Source organism: Mchenga conophoros, linkage group LG5 (assembly GCF_057382185.1).
Source record: "Mchenga conophoros isolate Kocher_MC1m ecotype Shallow Benthic linkage group LG5, M_conophoros_male_GT1.1, whole genome shotgun sequence".
Classification (NCBI taxonomy): domain Eukaryota; kingdom Metazoa; phylum Chordata; class Actinopteri; order Cichliformes; family Cichlidae; genus Mchenga; species Mchenga conophoros.
In genome coordinates, this window is record NC_140530.1 from 40,292,008 (window position 1) to 40,311,177 (window position 19,170).

The window sequence follows — 19,170 nt, forward strand, 5'->3', positions numbered from 1 at the left end:
GATTAAACGTGCTCTACTTCCTATTAACATGGATTTGGATTTAGTCACATTTATAATCATGTTGTTTTTACTTATCCAATCAAACACGTTCAGCAAATCTAGTTGTAATACGCTTGTCAATTCAGAGTGGCTACTGGCTGAATAAAACATGGTGGAGTCATCAGCGTACATTACAAGATGAGATTTATCCAGGACATACGGCAAATCATTTGTAAAAACTGAGTAGAGAAGTGGACCGAGGCAGCTGCCTTGGGGTAGACCACAGTTCATTTCGCGGCCCTCCGAGAAATAACCATTATAATAAACCTTTTGCCTTCTTCCAGACAGATAACTTTCCATCCAGCACAAAGCAGCTGGTGAAAATCCATAACATTTTAGTTTATCTATCAGTAGATCATGATTTATTAAATCAAATGCAGCACTAAAATCCAGAAATACCACCCCGGCCAAATTCCCTTTATCTAGGTATTTGTACCAGTTATCTGTCATGTGAATGAGAGCTGAACTGGTGGAATAACCAGGTTTGTAGGCATGTTGAAACTGAGTGAGTAACTGATTTTCTATTAGATAATGTTGAATTTGTTCGTAGACAATCCTCTCCATAATTTTACTTAAAATGGGTAGCAGACTGATAGGTCTGCTGTTGACACCATTAAAAATGTCATTCTTGTTTTTAGGAATCGGAATTATTTTCGATTCTTTCCACTGCGATGGAAATAAGCTGCATGCCAGAGATTTATTAAATATGTGACATATAGGAAGGGACACAAACTTGGCTGCAACTTTGAGCAGTTTACTGTCTATGTTATCAGAACCGGAGGATGTATCGTCAGGAAGTGATGTCAATAAGCGCTCTACCATCTGCACGTTCACTGCCTCAAACTTAAATTGGCATAGTTTATTATTCATGATAACATCCTGTATAAGACGACATGATAAGGTGGGATCGCCTTTGCTCATATTAGATTTTAAATTTGTTATTTTATTGCTGTAATAATTCACAAAATAATTGGCAATATCCTTGGCTTTACTTATAAACGTACCACCCGTGTGGATGTGAGGCATCACCGGAGCAAGATCTCGACCCATTATATTATTTAAAACTTTCCACACCTTTTTGCTGTCCTTATTGGCCTCTTTGAGCTTAAGTTGATAATATTCTTTCTTTTTACGCCTATTAAATTTAGTTACTTGATTTCTTAACTCGCGATATCTTGCCCACTCTTGTGGACTGATAGACTTATGTGCTTTTGCTTTTGCTATATCCCTCTCTGACATTGCAACCTTAAGTTCGTTATCTAACCAAGGTGCATAGTTCTTTTTAACAGTAAATCTTTTTAAGGGGGCATGTTTATCAGCCAGGTAGCAAAAGTTTTCAATAAACATAGATAATGCCCTATCAGGGTCATTCTCGAGGCAGATGTCAGTCCAGTGAATTTCTTTTACGTCATTAATATACTTATCTGCATTGAAATTTCCTTGTCCTTCAATATGTCCTTTTCATGTCCTTCAATATGTGCATTGAAGGACATGTCCTGGTCAAAAATGACTCCAAGGTTCCTCACAGTGTTACTGGAGGCCAAGGTAATGCCATCCAGAGTAAGAATCTGGTTAGATAAGCCCCGACAAGGCCCCAGGCCGCTTGTCGGGGCCTGGGGCCTGGGGCTCGCTCGGGCCCCTTTGGAGGTGGGGTGCCCCCGGCCCCTCGGCCTAGGGCTCGGTCACTCAGGCGCAGCTGGGGGCCGGCGGAGCTCACGGGCGCGTCACTGCAACTCCCCCTGACTTCTGCTCCGCGGCTGCTGGGCGAGCCCTCATCTGGGACTCTCCTCAGCTCTTACTGGGACAGTGGCGCGGCTGCCCCTCTGTTGGTCTTCCATGGTCTCTTGTGTTCTGGGGGCCTCTGGATGTCTGGAGTTTTGATCTCCTCCATACCCGCTTCACACCCTGGAGGACGGGGCTGTGGCCCCCCCACACTCCCTAGCAGATCATTACATGGAGAAACCTTTGGAATGCAAGCATGCTGATCCACACAGGTATGCACACATGGGTATTCACAGACGCGGACTAAAGCTTTCTTGGCTGCTGCCTCAAAGCACACTGTGCGCTGTCTATCTTGCGTGCTGCACAATATTGTTTATTACTTAGTAAATACTGATATCTATGGCTAGCTAGTTTATTGTGATGGTGCTTTGTTTTCTCTATTATTATGTTGCTCTTTGTTGTTTGCTGTCTCCTCTGTTTGTTTTTGTTTGTTTGTTTGTGTTTTTTCTCCATACAGGTGACCCAGGAGTTCTTTTTTTTTTTTTTGTCTCTCTTCCCCCCCCTTCTCACCGTCTCTTCTCCCCTTTGGTTTTCTTTCTTTCTCTCCCCCTCTCTCTCTCATTCATTCCCCCTGTCCTATTTATTAAAAAAAAAAAAAAAAAAAAAAAAAAAAAAAAAAAAATGACAAAGGATGAACTGAAGCTCTGCCATCACGTAATGTCGCATACTGCTGTTTCTGATGTCATTTAAAAAAAAAAAAAAAAAAAAAAAAAGAATCTGGTTAGATACCATATTTCTAAGCTTTTCAGGGCCGAGTACAATAACCTCAGTTTGATCTGAATTAAGAAGCAGAAAGTTAGCGGCCATCCAGGTCTTTATGTCTTTAAGACATTCCTGCAGTTTAACTCACTGGTGTGTGTTATCTGGCTTCAAAGCTTTTCAGTTGGACTTTGTCACTGTTTAGTTCCCATGTATGTTTCCTGTTTTATTGTGTTAGTCATCTGTCTGTATGTGTTGTGTTTAGTTCTACTTCCTGTGTCATTAGTCAGATCTAGTTCAGCTGTGTTCCCACCTGTTTCCATTCATCATCATTATCCAGTCTATTAAACCCTCAGTTTCCCACAGTTCCTTGGCTCGTCATCATCGACTTCTCGTGTGTGTTTTCAGTCTAGCTCTGTCATTGGGGCAGCTAGTATCCAGCTGTCACCTGCTCCTGTGCCTGCTCCCAGGGCAGCTGAGACCTGGTCCACTCCTGCACCCATACCTGTTCCTCGGGTGGCGATAGCTGGTGTCCAGCTAGCTCCTTCGCCTGTCCCTGCTCCTAGGTTGAGAGCGGCCAGGACCCAACACGTCCCTGCACCTGTACCTTCAGGTTCGGCCAGTTCCTCCACCTGTAATGGTTTCAAGGGACGGAAGACCCAGTCCTCAACCTGAGCTCCATCTGCAGCATCCAGTGCTTGCTGCAAGCTACGCGCACCCCCAGCTAGAGCCACCTGAGCCTGCTGTGATCCATGCACAGCCCAGCGTAGGTTTCTGCACCTGCTGGTCCTGCTCTGTCTAAGCCAGAGGTCTGCGCCAAGCTGCACCACCGGCAACCTCAACTGGTCTACAGTGGATCGTCGCTGGCACTGCTGCTGGCCTCCCAGATAAGCTGTAGTGATGCTGCTGACCACGTGGCTGCCCTCCTGAACACTTGTTTCAGACTCCGCCCCATTCATCCTTTGTTTTGGTCCTCTCTTTCCATTCCCACACACCGGACCGTGACAATGACAAAGTACAGAGCAACAGAGCACTGGAGGAACCAGTAAGTCAACAGATATAACGAGGCCAGTAATGAATTATAAACAGATCCGAAAAAGGAGAATGACCGATTAAGATAAGAAATTCACCACCTGGGTCACAAGATCAACTCCAAACTCGATACGCTTGTGAGAGACATGCTGAGCTTGTCTGACCATGTAGCTGAAGTGGAAACGATTAGGGTGAATGGAGGAATTGTCGGCAGAGGCTATTGAGGCATTAACTACTTGCCTGGAGCAGCATGAAGTTCTACGGTCAAAGCTGATGGACCTGGAGTCCCACTCAACAGGAAACAACATTCTAATATTCGGTCTGTAGAGAGAAAGGAAGACAACTCTTTCTTATAATATATTTCAAACCTCCTTAACCGTGAATCGCTTCTGTCCTCAGGCCTTTACTCGAGCTGCAGAAATGTGGCTTTTCTGTGGACATGGCAGTGGGGAACATTGAATAGCGCGCAGCTTCGTCTGCTATTGGGATGAACCGCAGCCTGGGGAAAGGATAGCAGCCCAGAGAGTGAGGGAAATACTACAATAGTTCATTAGAGACCACAACGGAGCTAAAACTTGAGCCACATGGTTGGGAACGAACACTTCAGGTCTCTAATAGCAAAATAATTACATATACCTGGTACTTTAAAACTGCCTCATAGCTCTCCGTTTATGCTCCAGTTCACAGTCCATGGTTGATATTCTAAATATATCACAGTCTGTAAAAAAACCTCTCATGTATAACCAGTGCCTCCATCTGTGTCTGCATTTAGTTCATTCTCCTGGTCCGGCCTCCCGGCCATAACACCACCATGGATTTGAGAGAAGCCAATTGAGTCTAATAACAGATTAAATGCCATGTTGAGGCTGTCATTTTTAGCATCTACATGGATGTTAAAATCACCCACAATAATTATTTTATCTGAGCTCAGAACTAAATCAGATAAAAGGTCTGAGAAATCAGACAGAAACTCTGTGTAAGGCCCAGGTGGACGATAGATGATAACAAGACTGGTTTCTGAGTTTCACAGCTGGGGTGGACGAGGCGAAGCTTCAGCAAACACACAAACTGCTTATGTGCAGTTTGTGTCACAGTGTGTTACTGATAAAGGTCCAGCTGCTTATTTCACTCAGAGATGGAGAAAGGTGTAAGAAAAGATGAACTGCAGATTAAAGATTACATGCAGTGTCATAATTTGTAATGACATACTGCATCTGTTGGTGATGGATTTTGATAAATTCTGTATTTTTGTATTGTGAAACGTCCTGCAAAACGCACAAGTATACTAACGTTGTGTTGTTCAAATGTTGCATGAAAACAGGTTAGTTTGTGTGTGAAATAACAGATCCACACTAATATTACTTTTGTGTTATATTAACATAGCAGAAGGTCTTTTTACCCGTGCATGTAAATGAGGGTGGACTCTTCAAGGAGATACTTTTTACTTTCTTACTTTGAGTACATTTCAGAGTAAATTTGCTTTTTCACTTTTAGTTGACTAAAACAGTTGAATCAGTTTTTACTGCAGTGTTTTTTAACACAAGCGTGGCGGGCGTGGTCTGCGGTGCTGGTGCAGGGGAGGCAGATGCACCTGCACGGCATCTGCGATCACGCCTCGCCGACATAAAAGGTCCTGATTGTTGTTGTTGTTGTTGCGGTGCATGTGTTGGTCTGTAGAGCTGCAGCCGAACATGTGAACCGTAAATAAAAGTGAAAATTATGCTGAAAAGCATAAAAAGGTCGTCTGGTCTGTCGTGGCTCATTTACAACAAATATCAGAATGTGTACTTACAGAATCTCTGTACGTTGCCACCTCAGCTGATACGTTTATAGTATGTCACAGCAGCTGTTCAACTACAAAATGTGTTTCATTTTGCTGTTCACCTTATGCACGTTGTAGTTCCAGCACAGCGGATACCTGAGGTCACACTACGAGGAGACAGTGTACGCTTGTTTGGATCCCAGCTCGCTGTAGGAAAAGGAGATGGGAGGGACTTTTGAAATATCCTCTGTTTTCTGGACTCGTGTTTGCTTAGTGGCTTCAGTTCAACCGGAGTGCTCATCAGAGGGGATGTGTGTGTGTGTGTGTGTGTGTGTGTGTGTGTGCACGCCGTAATAATAGAGCAGCTGATAGAGGTCTGGTGAAATCTTCATCACGTCTCTGCATGTGCAGCAGCTTTAATTTTTCATCGTTGATGTGACACACACCTGTTTTATTTGTGACTTAGCTGCGAACACTCGGCTGCGAACCGTTCCAGCATCACCTCACGAAGCCAAAAGAACCACATCATCTGCAAAAAGCAGAGATGAGATTCCCCACCCTGGTGAAAGCTGATGCTAAGTGGTGGAATTGAATTGAACTGCCGGCTCTGCAGACCGAGCTCTTGCAACGGTTGTATGAGGATCAAATGGCCCGTAGCAATGGGCCAAACACCCCATACTGCCAGAGCGCCTCCCACAGGACACTCAGAGGGATGCGGTCGAATGCCTTCTCCAAGTCCACAGAACACATGTAGATTGCTTGGGCAAACTCCTCGAGAGGTTAAAGAGCTGATCCAGTGTTCTACGACCGCGACGAAAACCGCATTGTTCCTTCGGTATCCGAGGTTTGGCTAAAAGACAAACTCGTCTTTCCAGCACCCTGGCACAGACTCTCCCGGTCAGTCTTTTTGGTGCCTTGTAAATAAAACTGTATTTTAGTAAAGCTCATGATCGTTATTCTGAGAGATTTCTGCCTCAGCTGTAGTTTAAGGTTCAGACCTGTCGGTCACGTTCATGGCTTCTTCATTCGTGGGACACTGTTGTCTTCTCTGCTTTCACACAGGACGCTCAGTGTCTCCTCAGACAGTTGCTTTCTTCACCAGAGAACTTATCGAGCTGATTGTGCTCGCAGATCCTTCAGATCTGGAACCGTCAGATCATCGAGTCAGAAACTTCTGCTCTCCAGTCGTGGCCAAACTCGGACGAACACAGACGTCTCAGGTGAGTCTGACGGCTCACAGGTAACAGGTCTCTGTGTGATGAACAATCAGAGACGTTCATGTGAAGGTGAACACAGGCTCAGGAAACTCTCAGACAGCAGCTCAGGTTACAGGTGTGTGTGTGTGCGTGTAAACAGTCATCAGCGTGTGCTGTGTGATGAGATGTGTGATGACAGGAAGGGCGTGTGTCGCTGACGCCTTTCATCTGGAAGTGCAGGATTTAGGAAGAGGAAACTGCAAACACTCATTTCTGTCTTTGATGTTTCTCAGCCAGAGAGAAAGAAGAGACGGCGGCGAGCAGATTTAACCTGCGTCACCTGAGTGAATCCCCCCCCCAAAAAAGAGAAAGATGATAAATTCAACATTTTCCACACAGGAAGTGTGCGACGTTCGGTTTCACCTTAATCCGACCTCAGAGCTGCGAGTTAATCGGCTCAAGGTGAAGCTAGACGCAGCTCGCTGGTTTTCTACAGTTTCTCTTACCTGATGACCCTGTACACACCTGTAGGGGGCGGGGCTTCAGTAGGCAGAAGCAGGTAAAGCATCAGCTTTTCATCGTGCACTCAGTGTTCCTGTGAAGCTCGAGGAGGAAGGAGCGCAGCTGCACCTGAAGGTGAGATGAAGACACGACTAATCACATCATGCATTCACACACACACACACACACACACACACACACACACACACACACACTGTGCAGTTTAAATGATGCTGTTTGTAATGTGTGCAGCTGTAGTCTCCACTGTTTTGTTTTTAATTGTCTTTCACTTTTTATTTTTTGGAAGAAATCTCAGTTTTAAGAGGAAAGTTCTCACATTTCCTCCCAGAAAGGGTGTCAGAGTGTTACTGGAAACCAGTGAGTGTGTGTGTGAGCTGATCTGGTGCTGCGTTCACTGACTGGGACTAAACGTGGGCGCAGCGGTTCTTCGTGTTGCTGTCAGAATAAAAACTAAAACTAAAGATGAATGTAAAAAATATTTTGTACAACATGTAGACTAAAAAAAACCTTCAAGTTAATTTACGTATTTAAAATACGGAGAAAACCTGTTTTTCATCACTTTGTTCACGTACGCAGACTCTTCGTGAAGGTTTTGGTGCTTTTGTTCCCCTGGATGCAGAGTTTAAACCTGCTCTGAACTTTTAAAGATGCCCAGTTTAACTGTGACATTAATTCAAACTACAAAGAAAATCTTAAACAGGTAAACTTGCTCTGGAAACTATTTTAAACATAACAAGTAGCTGTCTCCGTGCTGGAGTTCAGCTCTGGATTAGACCGGCTCCGTCGGGCGTGGTCTCCAGACTTTGATTATTTTAGATCCAAAGCAGGCTTTGAAAAACCAAACCAAGCAAAAAGCAAGAAGAATTATTTTTTAAGTAAGACTGAAAAACCTTCCTGAGTTTACCTGAAGTTCAATGATTCTGATCCATCAGATCGTCTCATGTGTTTAACACCTCATTTCAGGACAAAAATTACACAAAGAACAAAGCTGCTGTTGCTCCAGATGTGCAGTCATACAAATACCTTATACTCAGGCTTTGATCATCAGCTCAAGTTCAACGTGACCATGAAGTCCATCATAAAACAAGGTCAACACACAACAGATTTGTGTTAGATTTAGATGTTCTTCCCACAGAGCAGAACACAGATTTGAGTATCTAAGTATCTCCAGGTTCATGATTTAGTCTAAAAGTTATGAATGAGCACATCTGAAAGATCGATAAACTGCACACGTGGTGTTTTTATGTCCAAACTCCTCCTCATATCATATCTAATTTAATCCTGATGATCCAGAACGTCAGAAATATTTTTCCTTTCAGCCTCTGAGATCTGAGAAGTCCTCAGAAATCAGAACATGTGATTTTCATCCTTTTTTTCCCAAGACTTCCTATATATTGTTCAAAATATCAGGTTCAAATTTCTCATTATTAATTTTGACCAATCACAGTTCGACCCACACAGGTGAGTCAAAGAGGCCACACCCCTAATAATGCAAATTTTAAGCCATATTCCAGGTATGTTAGAAAACCATTCTTCCCCATACACTTGTATTATTTTCCTTTGACTCGTGATATTAACTCCAGAGGAATCGTTAAAGTCGTCTCCAGGATATAAAACGGTGTCATTAACATATAGTGAACTCTTCCTCTTATTTTTATTCTGTAACAAAAGTTTAATACGGCATGAAATTATCCATCAAGACCAAAACGGTTTTTGTTTCAGGCTGCAAACATGTTTGTTTCTGCTATAACGTTGGACATTTTAAAATGCAAGTCTATGGGGATTGACTCACTGCTGGACCCTCTGCTGGATGGTAGAGGAACTGCAGTGTCAGTCAGCAGGAAGATAACTCACCTGTGTGGCTTTTCAGGTTGGAAGATTCAGGATTAAAGCTGAATTTGTCTTTATGCGTCTCCCCAGATCTCTGCGTGCTGGTGATCGACTGTCTTTGAGGTGGTCTTTGAAGACTGTTGTTGATCCAGCTGGGAGTTCGGATCAGGTACTGCTCAGCCAGGTTGCACGATGAGCTCTGCCTTCTCTCCTTCGTTCATCGAACAACGATCTTCGAACCTGAGCTTCGGCGTGTCTCCGCCTGCTGGACTCTCTGAGGATCACAGCATCTCGCAGCACTCAGACTCTCTCTCCAACTCCGTCCCCTTCCTCCTCTACCCGTCCAGCATGGACCCTACCGGCCTTGGCCTCTACAGAGGTCCTCTGAGGGGCCCTGGCCCTGGGATCCTGCCCTATCTGACCCCCTTTCACCACCACGGACACTTCAGCGTCTACGAGTGTCCATTTGAGCCGGCATTCATCCAGAAACGAAATGAGCGGGAGCGTCAGAGGGTGAAGTGTGTCAACCAGGGTTACGCCAAGCTGAGAGACCACCTGCCAGGTCAGAGTGCCGACAAGCGCCTAAGCAAGGTGGAGACGCTGCGGGCCGCCATTAGGTACATCAAATATCTGCAGGGCCTAGTGGAGCTGGAGGACACCAGGCACAGTGGAGGGGTATCGCCCAGCACCTCGTCTCTGGGCCTAGACTGCAGCGCTGAGACGGAGACCTTCACCTGCTAAACAACCACCATAAGGTCACACTGAAGTACTCTTTCCACTGCCGGGTTCAGACTGCAGGACGCTTCTCGCATCAGCTGATTGAAGAGACAGATTACATGCCGCTGTTCTTCACCTGTGTGACGACATCAAGAAGGAGGAGCCAGGAGGAGAGTGGGAGTCACACAGCGTTACAGAGGCCTCCATCAGTCAGGTGGATGCCGTGCAGTCTGAACCTGGCATCGCGTTTATCAACAACCCTTTTGTTTGAAGGTGCAGCAGAAGCAGGAACGTGGTCACCACAATCCGTCCATCACCACCAGAACACGAGGAGCACGATTCGTTTCTCCCTTGAGTATCCCGCACACGTTATCCACATCGTTACCAAAACGGAGTCTGGCATCCATCCGTGTTCTGAACGAAGGCAGCAGGAAGTCTTCTTTGTGAAGATGTTCATCCACTGAACGCCTTATGGTCATGAGCGTTGTTGACCCGCCCCATCGTCACGTGACTTGCTAAGGGTCACATGGGTCCCAGTTTGAGCATGGAGGGAAAGGATTTGAGCCGGCATCATTTCACTGTATTGTGGATGGGTGAGAACTTTATGGTAACAGAGATGTGGATGCAGATGACCTTGGAAACATCATGCACTGTTTAATCAGAGTTTAAAACAACTTCATTTTTCTGACGTGGATAAAAAGCAAAGTGTAGATTTACAGGAGGAACATCGTAACAAAGTATAAGTACTACATTACAGTACTTCAAGGTGCAGCAGGAATACAATTTTCAGGTATCTCTACTTTGAATATTTATTTTTCTGACAACTTTTTACTTTTACTCCCCACGTTTTAGCAGAAATATCTGAACTTTTTATTGGTTAATCTGTCAAACAGGATTGTTACGTTCAGTTAAAGACATCTGGAGGAAGTTTATTCTTCCAGATTCTTCCAGATTCCGAAACAATAGCGCTTAAAGACAACCCTTTTGGTGTATCGTATATGCATCAATTATATCGCTAAACTCAGAAGTTAAAGTGGGCCAGAATGATCCACAAGAGTGTTTATGGTGCAGACTTCAACTACTACAGAAGAGCAGCGAGCATAAAGGCAGTAATGTTTTTCAAGTGTCTGGTAATTTCACATGCAGCATTTCTAAGAGTTCAGCAAACACACAAACTCTTTGTGTGCAGCTTGTCACACAGTGAGTCTGCTAGCTAAAGGTCCAGACGCTGTATTTCCCATCATGAGAGAGAAGTTCACTCACAAATGAAGAAAAATGTAAGAAAGAGGAAAGGAGAAGAAGAGCGGTTAGATCAGGGGTGGGGAACTCCGGGTCTCGAGGGCCGGTGTCCTGCAGGTTTTAGATGTGTCCTTGATCCAACACAGCTGATTTAAATGGTTAAATGACCTCCTCAACATGTCTCGAAGTTCTCCAGAGGCCTGGGAATGAACTCATCAATTGTTTCAGGTGTGTTGACCCAGGGTGAGATCTAAAACCTGCAGGTTCCCCAGCCCTGGGTTAGATAGAAGTAAGGACGGGTGCAGAGCAGCTGTGAGGTTCATGGTCAGTCACAGATAGCACCCTCCGTCTCCGTCCCATCCAACACAGTGTAGTGAGGTATTGCCGACTTAGCCTCTATGCACTGTATCAGTGGTGGTAGCTCCTACATAGCAGAGGCATATGTTTGCTCACTATGAAGAGGTAATTCCTCCATCGCTTAGGTATGCTTTGCCTACGTTCTACCGCTCTCTGCACGACCCACACAGAGAGGGGTTTGGTAGTGCTGATGTAGCATGCTTGTTGGCAAGAGATTAGGACAACGTCATTTACCTCTGCTTCTCCAACGCTTTTTCTCGCTCTGTGACGCACACGGGAAGCTCTGAGTAGCTTGGAGATCATTTGAGGCGCACTTGATCATTTGAGGCGAGTAGTGTAACTGGATAGCGACTGGCAACTCTTCTGTTTTTTTGTCGATACCTCTGGGTTTAAGATGGACTCATGGCATGCACAATGCGAGATAGGATTGGTTAGCATGGGGGAGGTTCCAGCTAGGCACCCAAGCATACCTTAAAATATACATGATTCAAACCTGGCTTGGGAGTTGTTTCTTGCAATATGAGCGAGAAACAACTGCAGACTGGCTTAGATGTTGCCTCGATTAACAAGGTCTGCCTGAGGCTATTGTTAAGCTTTGGTCAAGACATTTCAATAGGAAAACTATACTCCTGCTATCTGATGCATCGCTAGTCAAAGAGGAAACCTCCAATGAAGCGCTGATAATCAACGTCGCACTGACATTTTGTCGATGAGAGCTCCATTAACGCTACTGGTTCCCTCTGTGTGTGCTACCGGGAGAGAGGTGTAGGCAAAGCGGCTCTAAGCAACATAGTAATCAAACACAAGCTGCATAGTGTGTAACACCTGTGTCTGCCGTCATATACATCAGCAAAACGTCACTGTGCTGGGGTGTGAGGTGACATCGAGGGCAGCACATACTGACTAGCTGAAGTGCACGTGTGCAGGGTTGGAGTCAGCTGTGACGGCTCATCAGCTCACATGTTGTTGACCTGAGTCATGTAAATCACAACAGCGGTCTCCACAAGCTCCTTTATATCGTAAGGTAAAGACCCTAATACAGAGAAAGCCCAACAATCGCATGACCACCTATGACCAAGCACTTGGCGAAAGTGGGAAGGGAAAACGTCCCTTTGAACAGGAAGAAAAGTCCAGCAAGTCCATGAAGAGCAGCAGCAGCAGGTCAGCTGATCACAGCCTGAACAGAAATCCTGGTCCCCTTTTACCCACGCTGAGCCGCTACACCTGACCTTCCCCACCTGATCAATCCCAGTTGAACCCTTGACTGTACCTGTGTTCAGCTGTGGTGGCAGGGAAACACAAACAGGCCGAGTTTTAAAGTCTTTCTTCTTCGCTGTTTGTGTTCCACGTAACGAAGGTTCAAGCTGAGCGTCATTAGAATTAGAGCTGAAGTAAACTTTGTACTCTTGCGTAAGAATGTTGTTTTCAGAGCCTGTACTTCTTCCACTTTAGTTTAGTAGAGTACATGAACCATAGCATTTCTTCTTCTCTGTAGTGACAAATGTGTGGACTACTGCCACCTCTGGTTAAAGGAAGAATCTGTGGCATTTAAAAAAGCATCATCTGAACGGTTTACCATCCAGCCTTCTTCCTCTGAACCAGTTCAGGATGTTGTGGCCTGCCTGTCCCAGCTTCTCATATTGTGAATAAAGAAAGTCCAAGAATGTGTCAAAACATGGTAATGACTGATTACTGGTTAACTCTGACAATGTCGCCTAGGCTTAGATGAACCTAGGAACTGATTTTATTTGAATAATTTAGGTTACATAGGGGAGAGCAGTGTTACAGCCGGGGACAGGACGTAACAGATAATTACTTATAAAATATGTCTGTGAAGCTTCTTAGTCATCCAGGTCATCGTAGTCAAAGGAGCTTGCAAAGAAAAGTGTCTGGACTTCTTTAAGTTGCTTGAAGACGTTTCACCTCTCATCCGAGAAGCTTCTTCAGTTCTAAGGTCAAATGGTGGAGAGTCCTCAGGAGAGTTTTCTCCGAGCACGACATCCCAGTGTATTTCAGACCCAGCAACACGCTCAGACACAAACTGGTTCACCCGAAAGACAAAACGCCAAAACACAAACTTAACAATGTGGTGTTTGCTGTACAGTGCAGCGAGGAATGCTCAGACCTCTACATCGGAGAGACCAAACAGCCACTTCACAAGCGCATGGCACAACACAGAAGAGCCACCTCCACAGGACAAGACTCAGCAGTCCATCTGCATCTAAAGGTCAAAGGTCACTCTTTCGAGGATGCCAATGTTCACATTTTGGACAGAGAGGACAGATGGTTTGAAAGAGGAGTGAAAGAAGCATCTATGTCCACTGTGAGCGACCATCTTTGAACAGAGGCGGGGTTTACGACACCAACTCTCTGCCATCTATAATCCAGTTTTGAGATCCTTCCCAGACGCCTTAACGCCCACTCACATCCTGGGCCATCTGACCTCAGGAATTCGCATGATAAGGTGGGGCCAGGTTTCACAATGAACTCACCCGAAACTCTGGCTGATTGGGACCCACACCCAGTTTCCCACCTTGGCTCAGGCGATTAGAGGATCATCAGGGGGTCCTTTTGTCCCTCTGTGGGGGGAAACTCCCACTAGGTTTATATCTGGGACTCTCCACCATTTGACCTTAGAACTGAAGAAGCTTCTCGGATGAGAGGTGAAACGTCTTCAAGCAACTTAAAGAAGTCCAGACGCTTTTCTTTGCAAGCTCCTTTGACTACTTATAAAACAGTTTTTATCCCCCCTCAATAAAAGGTCAAGGTCAAATTTATTTATATAGCACATTTCAAACAGCCGATGCTGCACAAAGTGCTTAACAATATAAAAATGGTATTAAAAAGCAACAATGTAAAACAATAATAACAGTAAAAAACAATAAAAGGACAGTAAAAGAATTAAAACAATAACTAAACTAATTCAAATAAGACCAAAATGCTTGGGTCATAGCGTGTTAAAAGCCAGGGCATAGAAATGTGTCTTTAGTAAAGATTTAAATTGCTCAAGTGTTTGTGCAGATCTAATATTTAAGGGGAGACTATTTCAAAGTCTGGGACCTGCCACAGAGAAGGATCTATCACCACGGGATTTGAGGTTAGTCCGTGGGATGGACAACATTAGTAAAAGCCCATAAAACAGAGCAAAGGTACTAAAGTTACCTCTACTAGTAGAGATAATAAAACACAAGATCTAAAAATGGCAAGTTAACATTATTCCAAAAACAGTATCACTGAGAGGAATTTCCAAACAATAAATGCGCAGAGAAAAGTTTAAAAAAGGACGAAAGCAACAGCGCAGGCGCAGTGGTTAGTTACCCTGAATCCAAGATTCATTGAAGGCTGAGATTCAGCGACTGTTTGGGAGCAGCGAGTCCTCAGCTGAGCAGCAGTGCTTCCCTGATCATAGCAGCTCTCTCCTGATGACGCTCCCAGGTCTGCTCTGTCAGTGGCTCTAATGGCACAATGGTGGCAGTACTCTGAAGGACACAGGCGTGTACAGTCACTGCCCGACATCACGCCAAAGGAAGACTTACGGGGCCGGCTTAATCTTAGTACCCTGACATCGCCAACTCGAGTTTGTCTACTCCAGTGCTCTCTTCTCTCGAGGTCTCCAAATCTCCTTAATTATTACATCTGGTGCACCACATCATGGCTGCTGACTGGCCTTCTGCAACCAACCTCCAGATGCAGACTGGGTCTCATGCCTGCTGTTGGGTTACTCAGTTAAGTCAATCAGCCAGTGTTGGGTAGGGAAACAATCTGGCAGAATATTCTCAAACATATAACCAAAGTAAAACTAAACCTTATACATTTGCACAATAAAATCAAACTTTAAAATGAATAAAACAGAATTTGTTAAAACACAATAAGAATAATTAAATATTATTTCATTATTATTAATTAATAATAATTACATTTTTCAATTCAGTGTTATTTATATAGCACTAAATCTCAACAACATTTGCCTCAATGATCAGCAGCATGCTCAGTGCTTTATATTGTAAGGTAAAGACCCAACAATCATATGACCCCCTATGAGCAAGCACTTTGGCGACAGTGGGAAGGAAAAACTCCCTTTTAACAGGAAGAAAACTCCAGCAGAACCAGGCTCAGGGAGGGGCGGGGCCATCTGCTGTGATTGGTTGGGGTGAGAGAAGGAAAACAGGATAAAGACATGCAACCATACATACTGTCACTACCCGATCCGTACCGGAAACCCGATCAGTACCCCGCATGCGCGAACGGTGTCTACTTTCAGTCGAAGCATTTTACGATAGTTACAGGTCAGAGTATCTGTTAAGACGTTAAGAATAACAAGTATCTCTTAAAATGTTTCCAATAATGAAGCAATTCAATATAATGAAGACAAAAACGAAAAATAAAAAGATAGGTACGGATCAGGACTCCCCGATCCATACCGCGCATGTGCAGGGGTTTTCTTCTTCTTCTGTTCGTTTAATGGCAGTTTACTCCCCAGTGTACGAGGACACCGCCACCTGCTGACTGAACGAATGAACCCTATGGTAAACTGAAGTAGCGTCATTACAAACGCGTGTTTAATTTTTTTTTTTTTGAAAATATTTTTATTGAAAAAAGAAAACAGTACTTGCAGTTACCGAAATACAATCAACCTTTCTTAATTTTCCTAATTAACATATATATATATATATATATACATATATATATATATATATATATACATATATATATATATATATATATATATATATATACACATGAAAAAAAAAACAAAAAAAACAAAAAAAACAAAACACAACGCCCCCCCCAGTCCCACACAGATCAACACAACCATCAAACATATTAGAGGAATATAACAGTAACAAAAGTAGATTTAAACAGGCAATACCTCTAGACTAGCAAAATAAGAGATAAAGGGTTGCCACTTGTGAAAAAATTTGGCTGTGCAACCTCTCAACGTATATTTAATTTTTTCAAGTTTTAAAAAAAACATGACATCTTTAAGCCACCGGGAAATAGTAGGATACTTAACAGACTTCCAATGCAACAATATTAGACGTCTCGCTAATAGGGATGTGAAGGCTATAATATCCCTTTGTGTGGAATCAAGTGTAAGTGAGCGAGCAGGAATCCCAAATACAGCAATCAGAGGACAAGGATGAAGAGTTACCCCAAGAACAGTTGACATAATAGCAAAATACCCTGTCCAGAAACCTTGTAGCTCAGGACACAGAAAAAACATGTGGCTAAGGTGACAAGGAGAACCATGGCATTTATCACATTTATTTTCCACTTCTGGATACAATTCAGAAAGTCTAGACTTAGAGAAATGCGCCCTGTGTATGACCTTAAATTGAATAAGTCCAAGACGAGCACAGGAGGTGGAAGATCGTACCCTCGCTATAGCCTGTTCCCAAGACTCCTCATGTATTCGAATTCCCAGTTCTCCTTCCCATGTACACTTAAGCTTAACATTAGAGTGGTTACTAAAAGACAGAATAGCATCATAGAGTTTCGAAATGGTTCCTCTGTGATGAGGAACAAATGATAACGTAGTTTCCCACTGCTGTTCTGGAGGCAAAGAGGGGAAATTTGGGAAACACTTAGCAACAAAATTTCGAATTTGAAAATAGCGAAACAAATGGGTAACAGGGAGATTGTAACGAGAAGACAAGTTGGGAAAACTATCGAAAACACCATCCACATATAAATGTTTGAACTGTTTTATACTCTTGTCACACCACACTGAAAATGTCGAGTCCAAAAGTGAAGGGGGAAACAAATGGTTGTCGCTTAGAGGACCCGAGGAAGACGGCATTACAAAATTAAAGTGCCGTCTAAACTGAAACCAGATTTTGAGTGTGTTAAGAACCACCTGATTATCAGTGTACAGAGAGGGTCTCACGGGTAAAGAGGAATAGAGCAAAGCCGGTAAAGAAGAGCCCTTACATGATGATAGCTCCAATTTACACCACGAGGAACCAGAAGATTTTAGCCAGTAGCAAAGTTTATGGATGTGAGCGGCCCAGTAATAGACTAAAAAATTAGGTAATGCAAGTCCTCCACTAAATCTGCATCGCTGCAGCAAAGTTTTAGAGACCCTAGGTGGCTTCCCTCCCCAAATGAAAGAACCAATAATCTTGTCCAGTGAAACAAAAAAATGTTTCGGCAAAAATAAGGGAATTGACTGAAATAAAAATAAAAATTTTGGTAAGATGTTCATTTTAACAACGTTAATCTTACCGATTAAAGAAAGGGGGAGATTACCCCATCTTTGAATATCAGATGTGACCCTAGATATAAGAGGAGACAAATTTGCTGATTTAAGGCCAGCTAGAGAGCGAGTCACGTTAATCCCTAAGTACTTAAACCCAGACGGACTGAAACGCGTGTTTAATTTGATTGATAGTCATGTGTTTATGCTTGTCTGTGTGGAGAGGATTGTTGTCACTGTCAGTTGTCAGTAAACACTTCATCTGGCTGATGAATCTTTACGTGACACATTACTAAGTCAGTATTATTAAGTCTGTAATTCGGCGCCATTCTTCTTATTTTACGGCGCTGTTGTTCAATCGGGGGACGCTCTCTGTTGGGGAGAAAAGCATGAATTTGTTTGTAAACGGATTATCCATTGTTTAAATGTCCGGGCAGTCGAAAAGGAGGCAGAGCTGTGGAGAAATGCTAGGAGCTAACTGGGTGCTAATCTTTTTGGCTGCTGTTACAACCAAATTTCCCCTTGTGGGACAATTAAAGGATTATTCTATTCTATTCTAACCGTGTCATTCAAATACATTTACTGTCGCAATGTTGGCAAAGAGAGGAAGTGACGTAAGATTTGCGCATGTGGGGTACCGATCGGGTTTCCGGTATGGATCGGGTAGTGACACATACCATATTTCTAAGATTTTCAGGGCCAAGTACAATAACCTCAGTTTGATCTGAATTAAGAACATTTTAGAACATTAGATGAGAAATGATGAAAGCTGTCGAGTACCTGCGTGTGTCTGGCTGCATCACCTGCATACATGCTGAGCTCTCACCTGAAGCTGTAAGCATTCTCTCTTTGCTTTCAACTCGGACCAATAAAATCTGCAGTGTGTAAGAAGTGAAGTGTGTGTCTCTTTGAATTTCCCGACAATGATTCAACCCTTTACTGACACGTTTATTACCTCGGGCAGTTCAGCGAGCACGGTGTGGGACTTCCTGCTCCACCTATGACCCTGCAGACGCTGCTTGTGCTGATTATTTTTAATGACTGACCCAGAAATCAGTGATTGACGCTACAGGTGGGCAGATCGAACCGAACGTCGACAGCATCAATGCCAACGCTGTTATCATCATAACTAGTGCAACAGGTTTCTATCCTGTTGAGTCCAGTATGTAGCCCACTGAGTGTTGATTATGTTTCAATGAACATTTCTGTGGTGCCTGTTCTATTTGCAGCCTGTAGCACATTAGACATAAGTCTACATTCAGCTCTTCAAAATAAAAGCTGAGAGGTGTGTTTTATTGTGTTCAGTCATTATTGTGGAAAGTAAACGTCACAGTGATTTAATGGTCAGTAAAATGTGTTCAGAATTTGCACTTTGATTACGATTCTTATCATGAATCAGGACACTCTGCTCTCCCCAACACAACAGTATCTGTACAGGTGTCTGTAATACTGATGCTGTGTACTCTGTATCAGACCAATGTCTCAGTATCACTAATAAATACCTGCGACCTGTCCCTGAGGGTGATTTAAAGGTCAGCCGCACAGGCCTACAGACAGATCACGACACCCAGCAACCACACAACTAAGTTTAAATGGTTTCCATTGCCTGCGATTGGTGTGAGGAAGACACCTGGGAGCTGATTGGTCCGTAGACCTGTGTGACATTTTCTAACAGAATCCACCCTGAACACAAATCAGGAAGCTTGTTGTTACCACCACCTGGAGGCTGCCAGTGGTACCGCAGCTGACAGCTGGGCAGGTGTGTGCAGGTGTGAGGAGAATGACAGGAGGCCGTGTGC

General features: G+C 43.8%; 1 protein-coding gene across 1 annotated transcript; it reads left to right on the forward strand.

Moving 5' to 3' along the window:
* The first annotated feature begins 9,054 nt into the window (after positions 1-9,054).
* LOC146575143 (achaete-scute homolog 5-like) lies at positions 9,055-9,603 on the forward strand. Its single transcript, XM_085275353.1, has one exon. The coding sequence runs from the start codon at positions 9,055-9,057 to the stop codon at positions 9,601-9,603; it is 549 nt and encodes a 182-aa protein (XP_085131479.1).
* The last annotated feature ends 9,567 nt before the right edge of the window (positions 9,604-19,170 follow it).

Bases quoted from the DNA above. Each gene is read 5' to 3' on its own strand.
- LOC146575143 (XM_085275353.1), top strand. From the start codon at position 9,055: ATGAGCTCTGCCTTCTCTCCTTCGTTCATCGAACAACGATCTTCGAAC.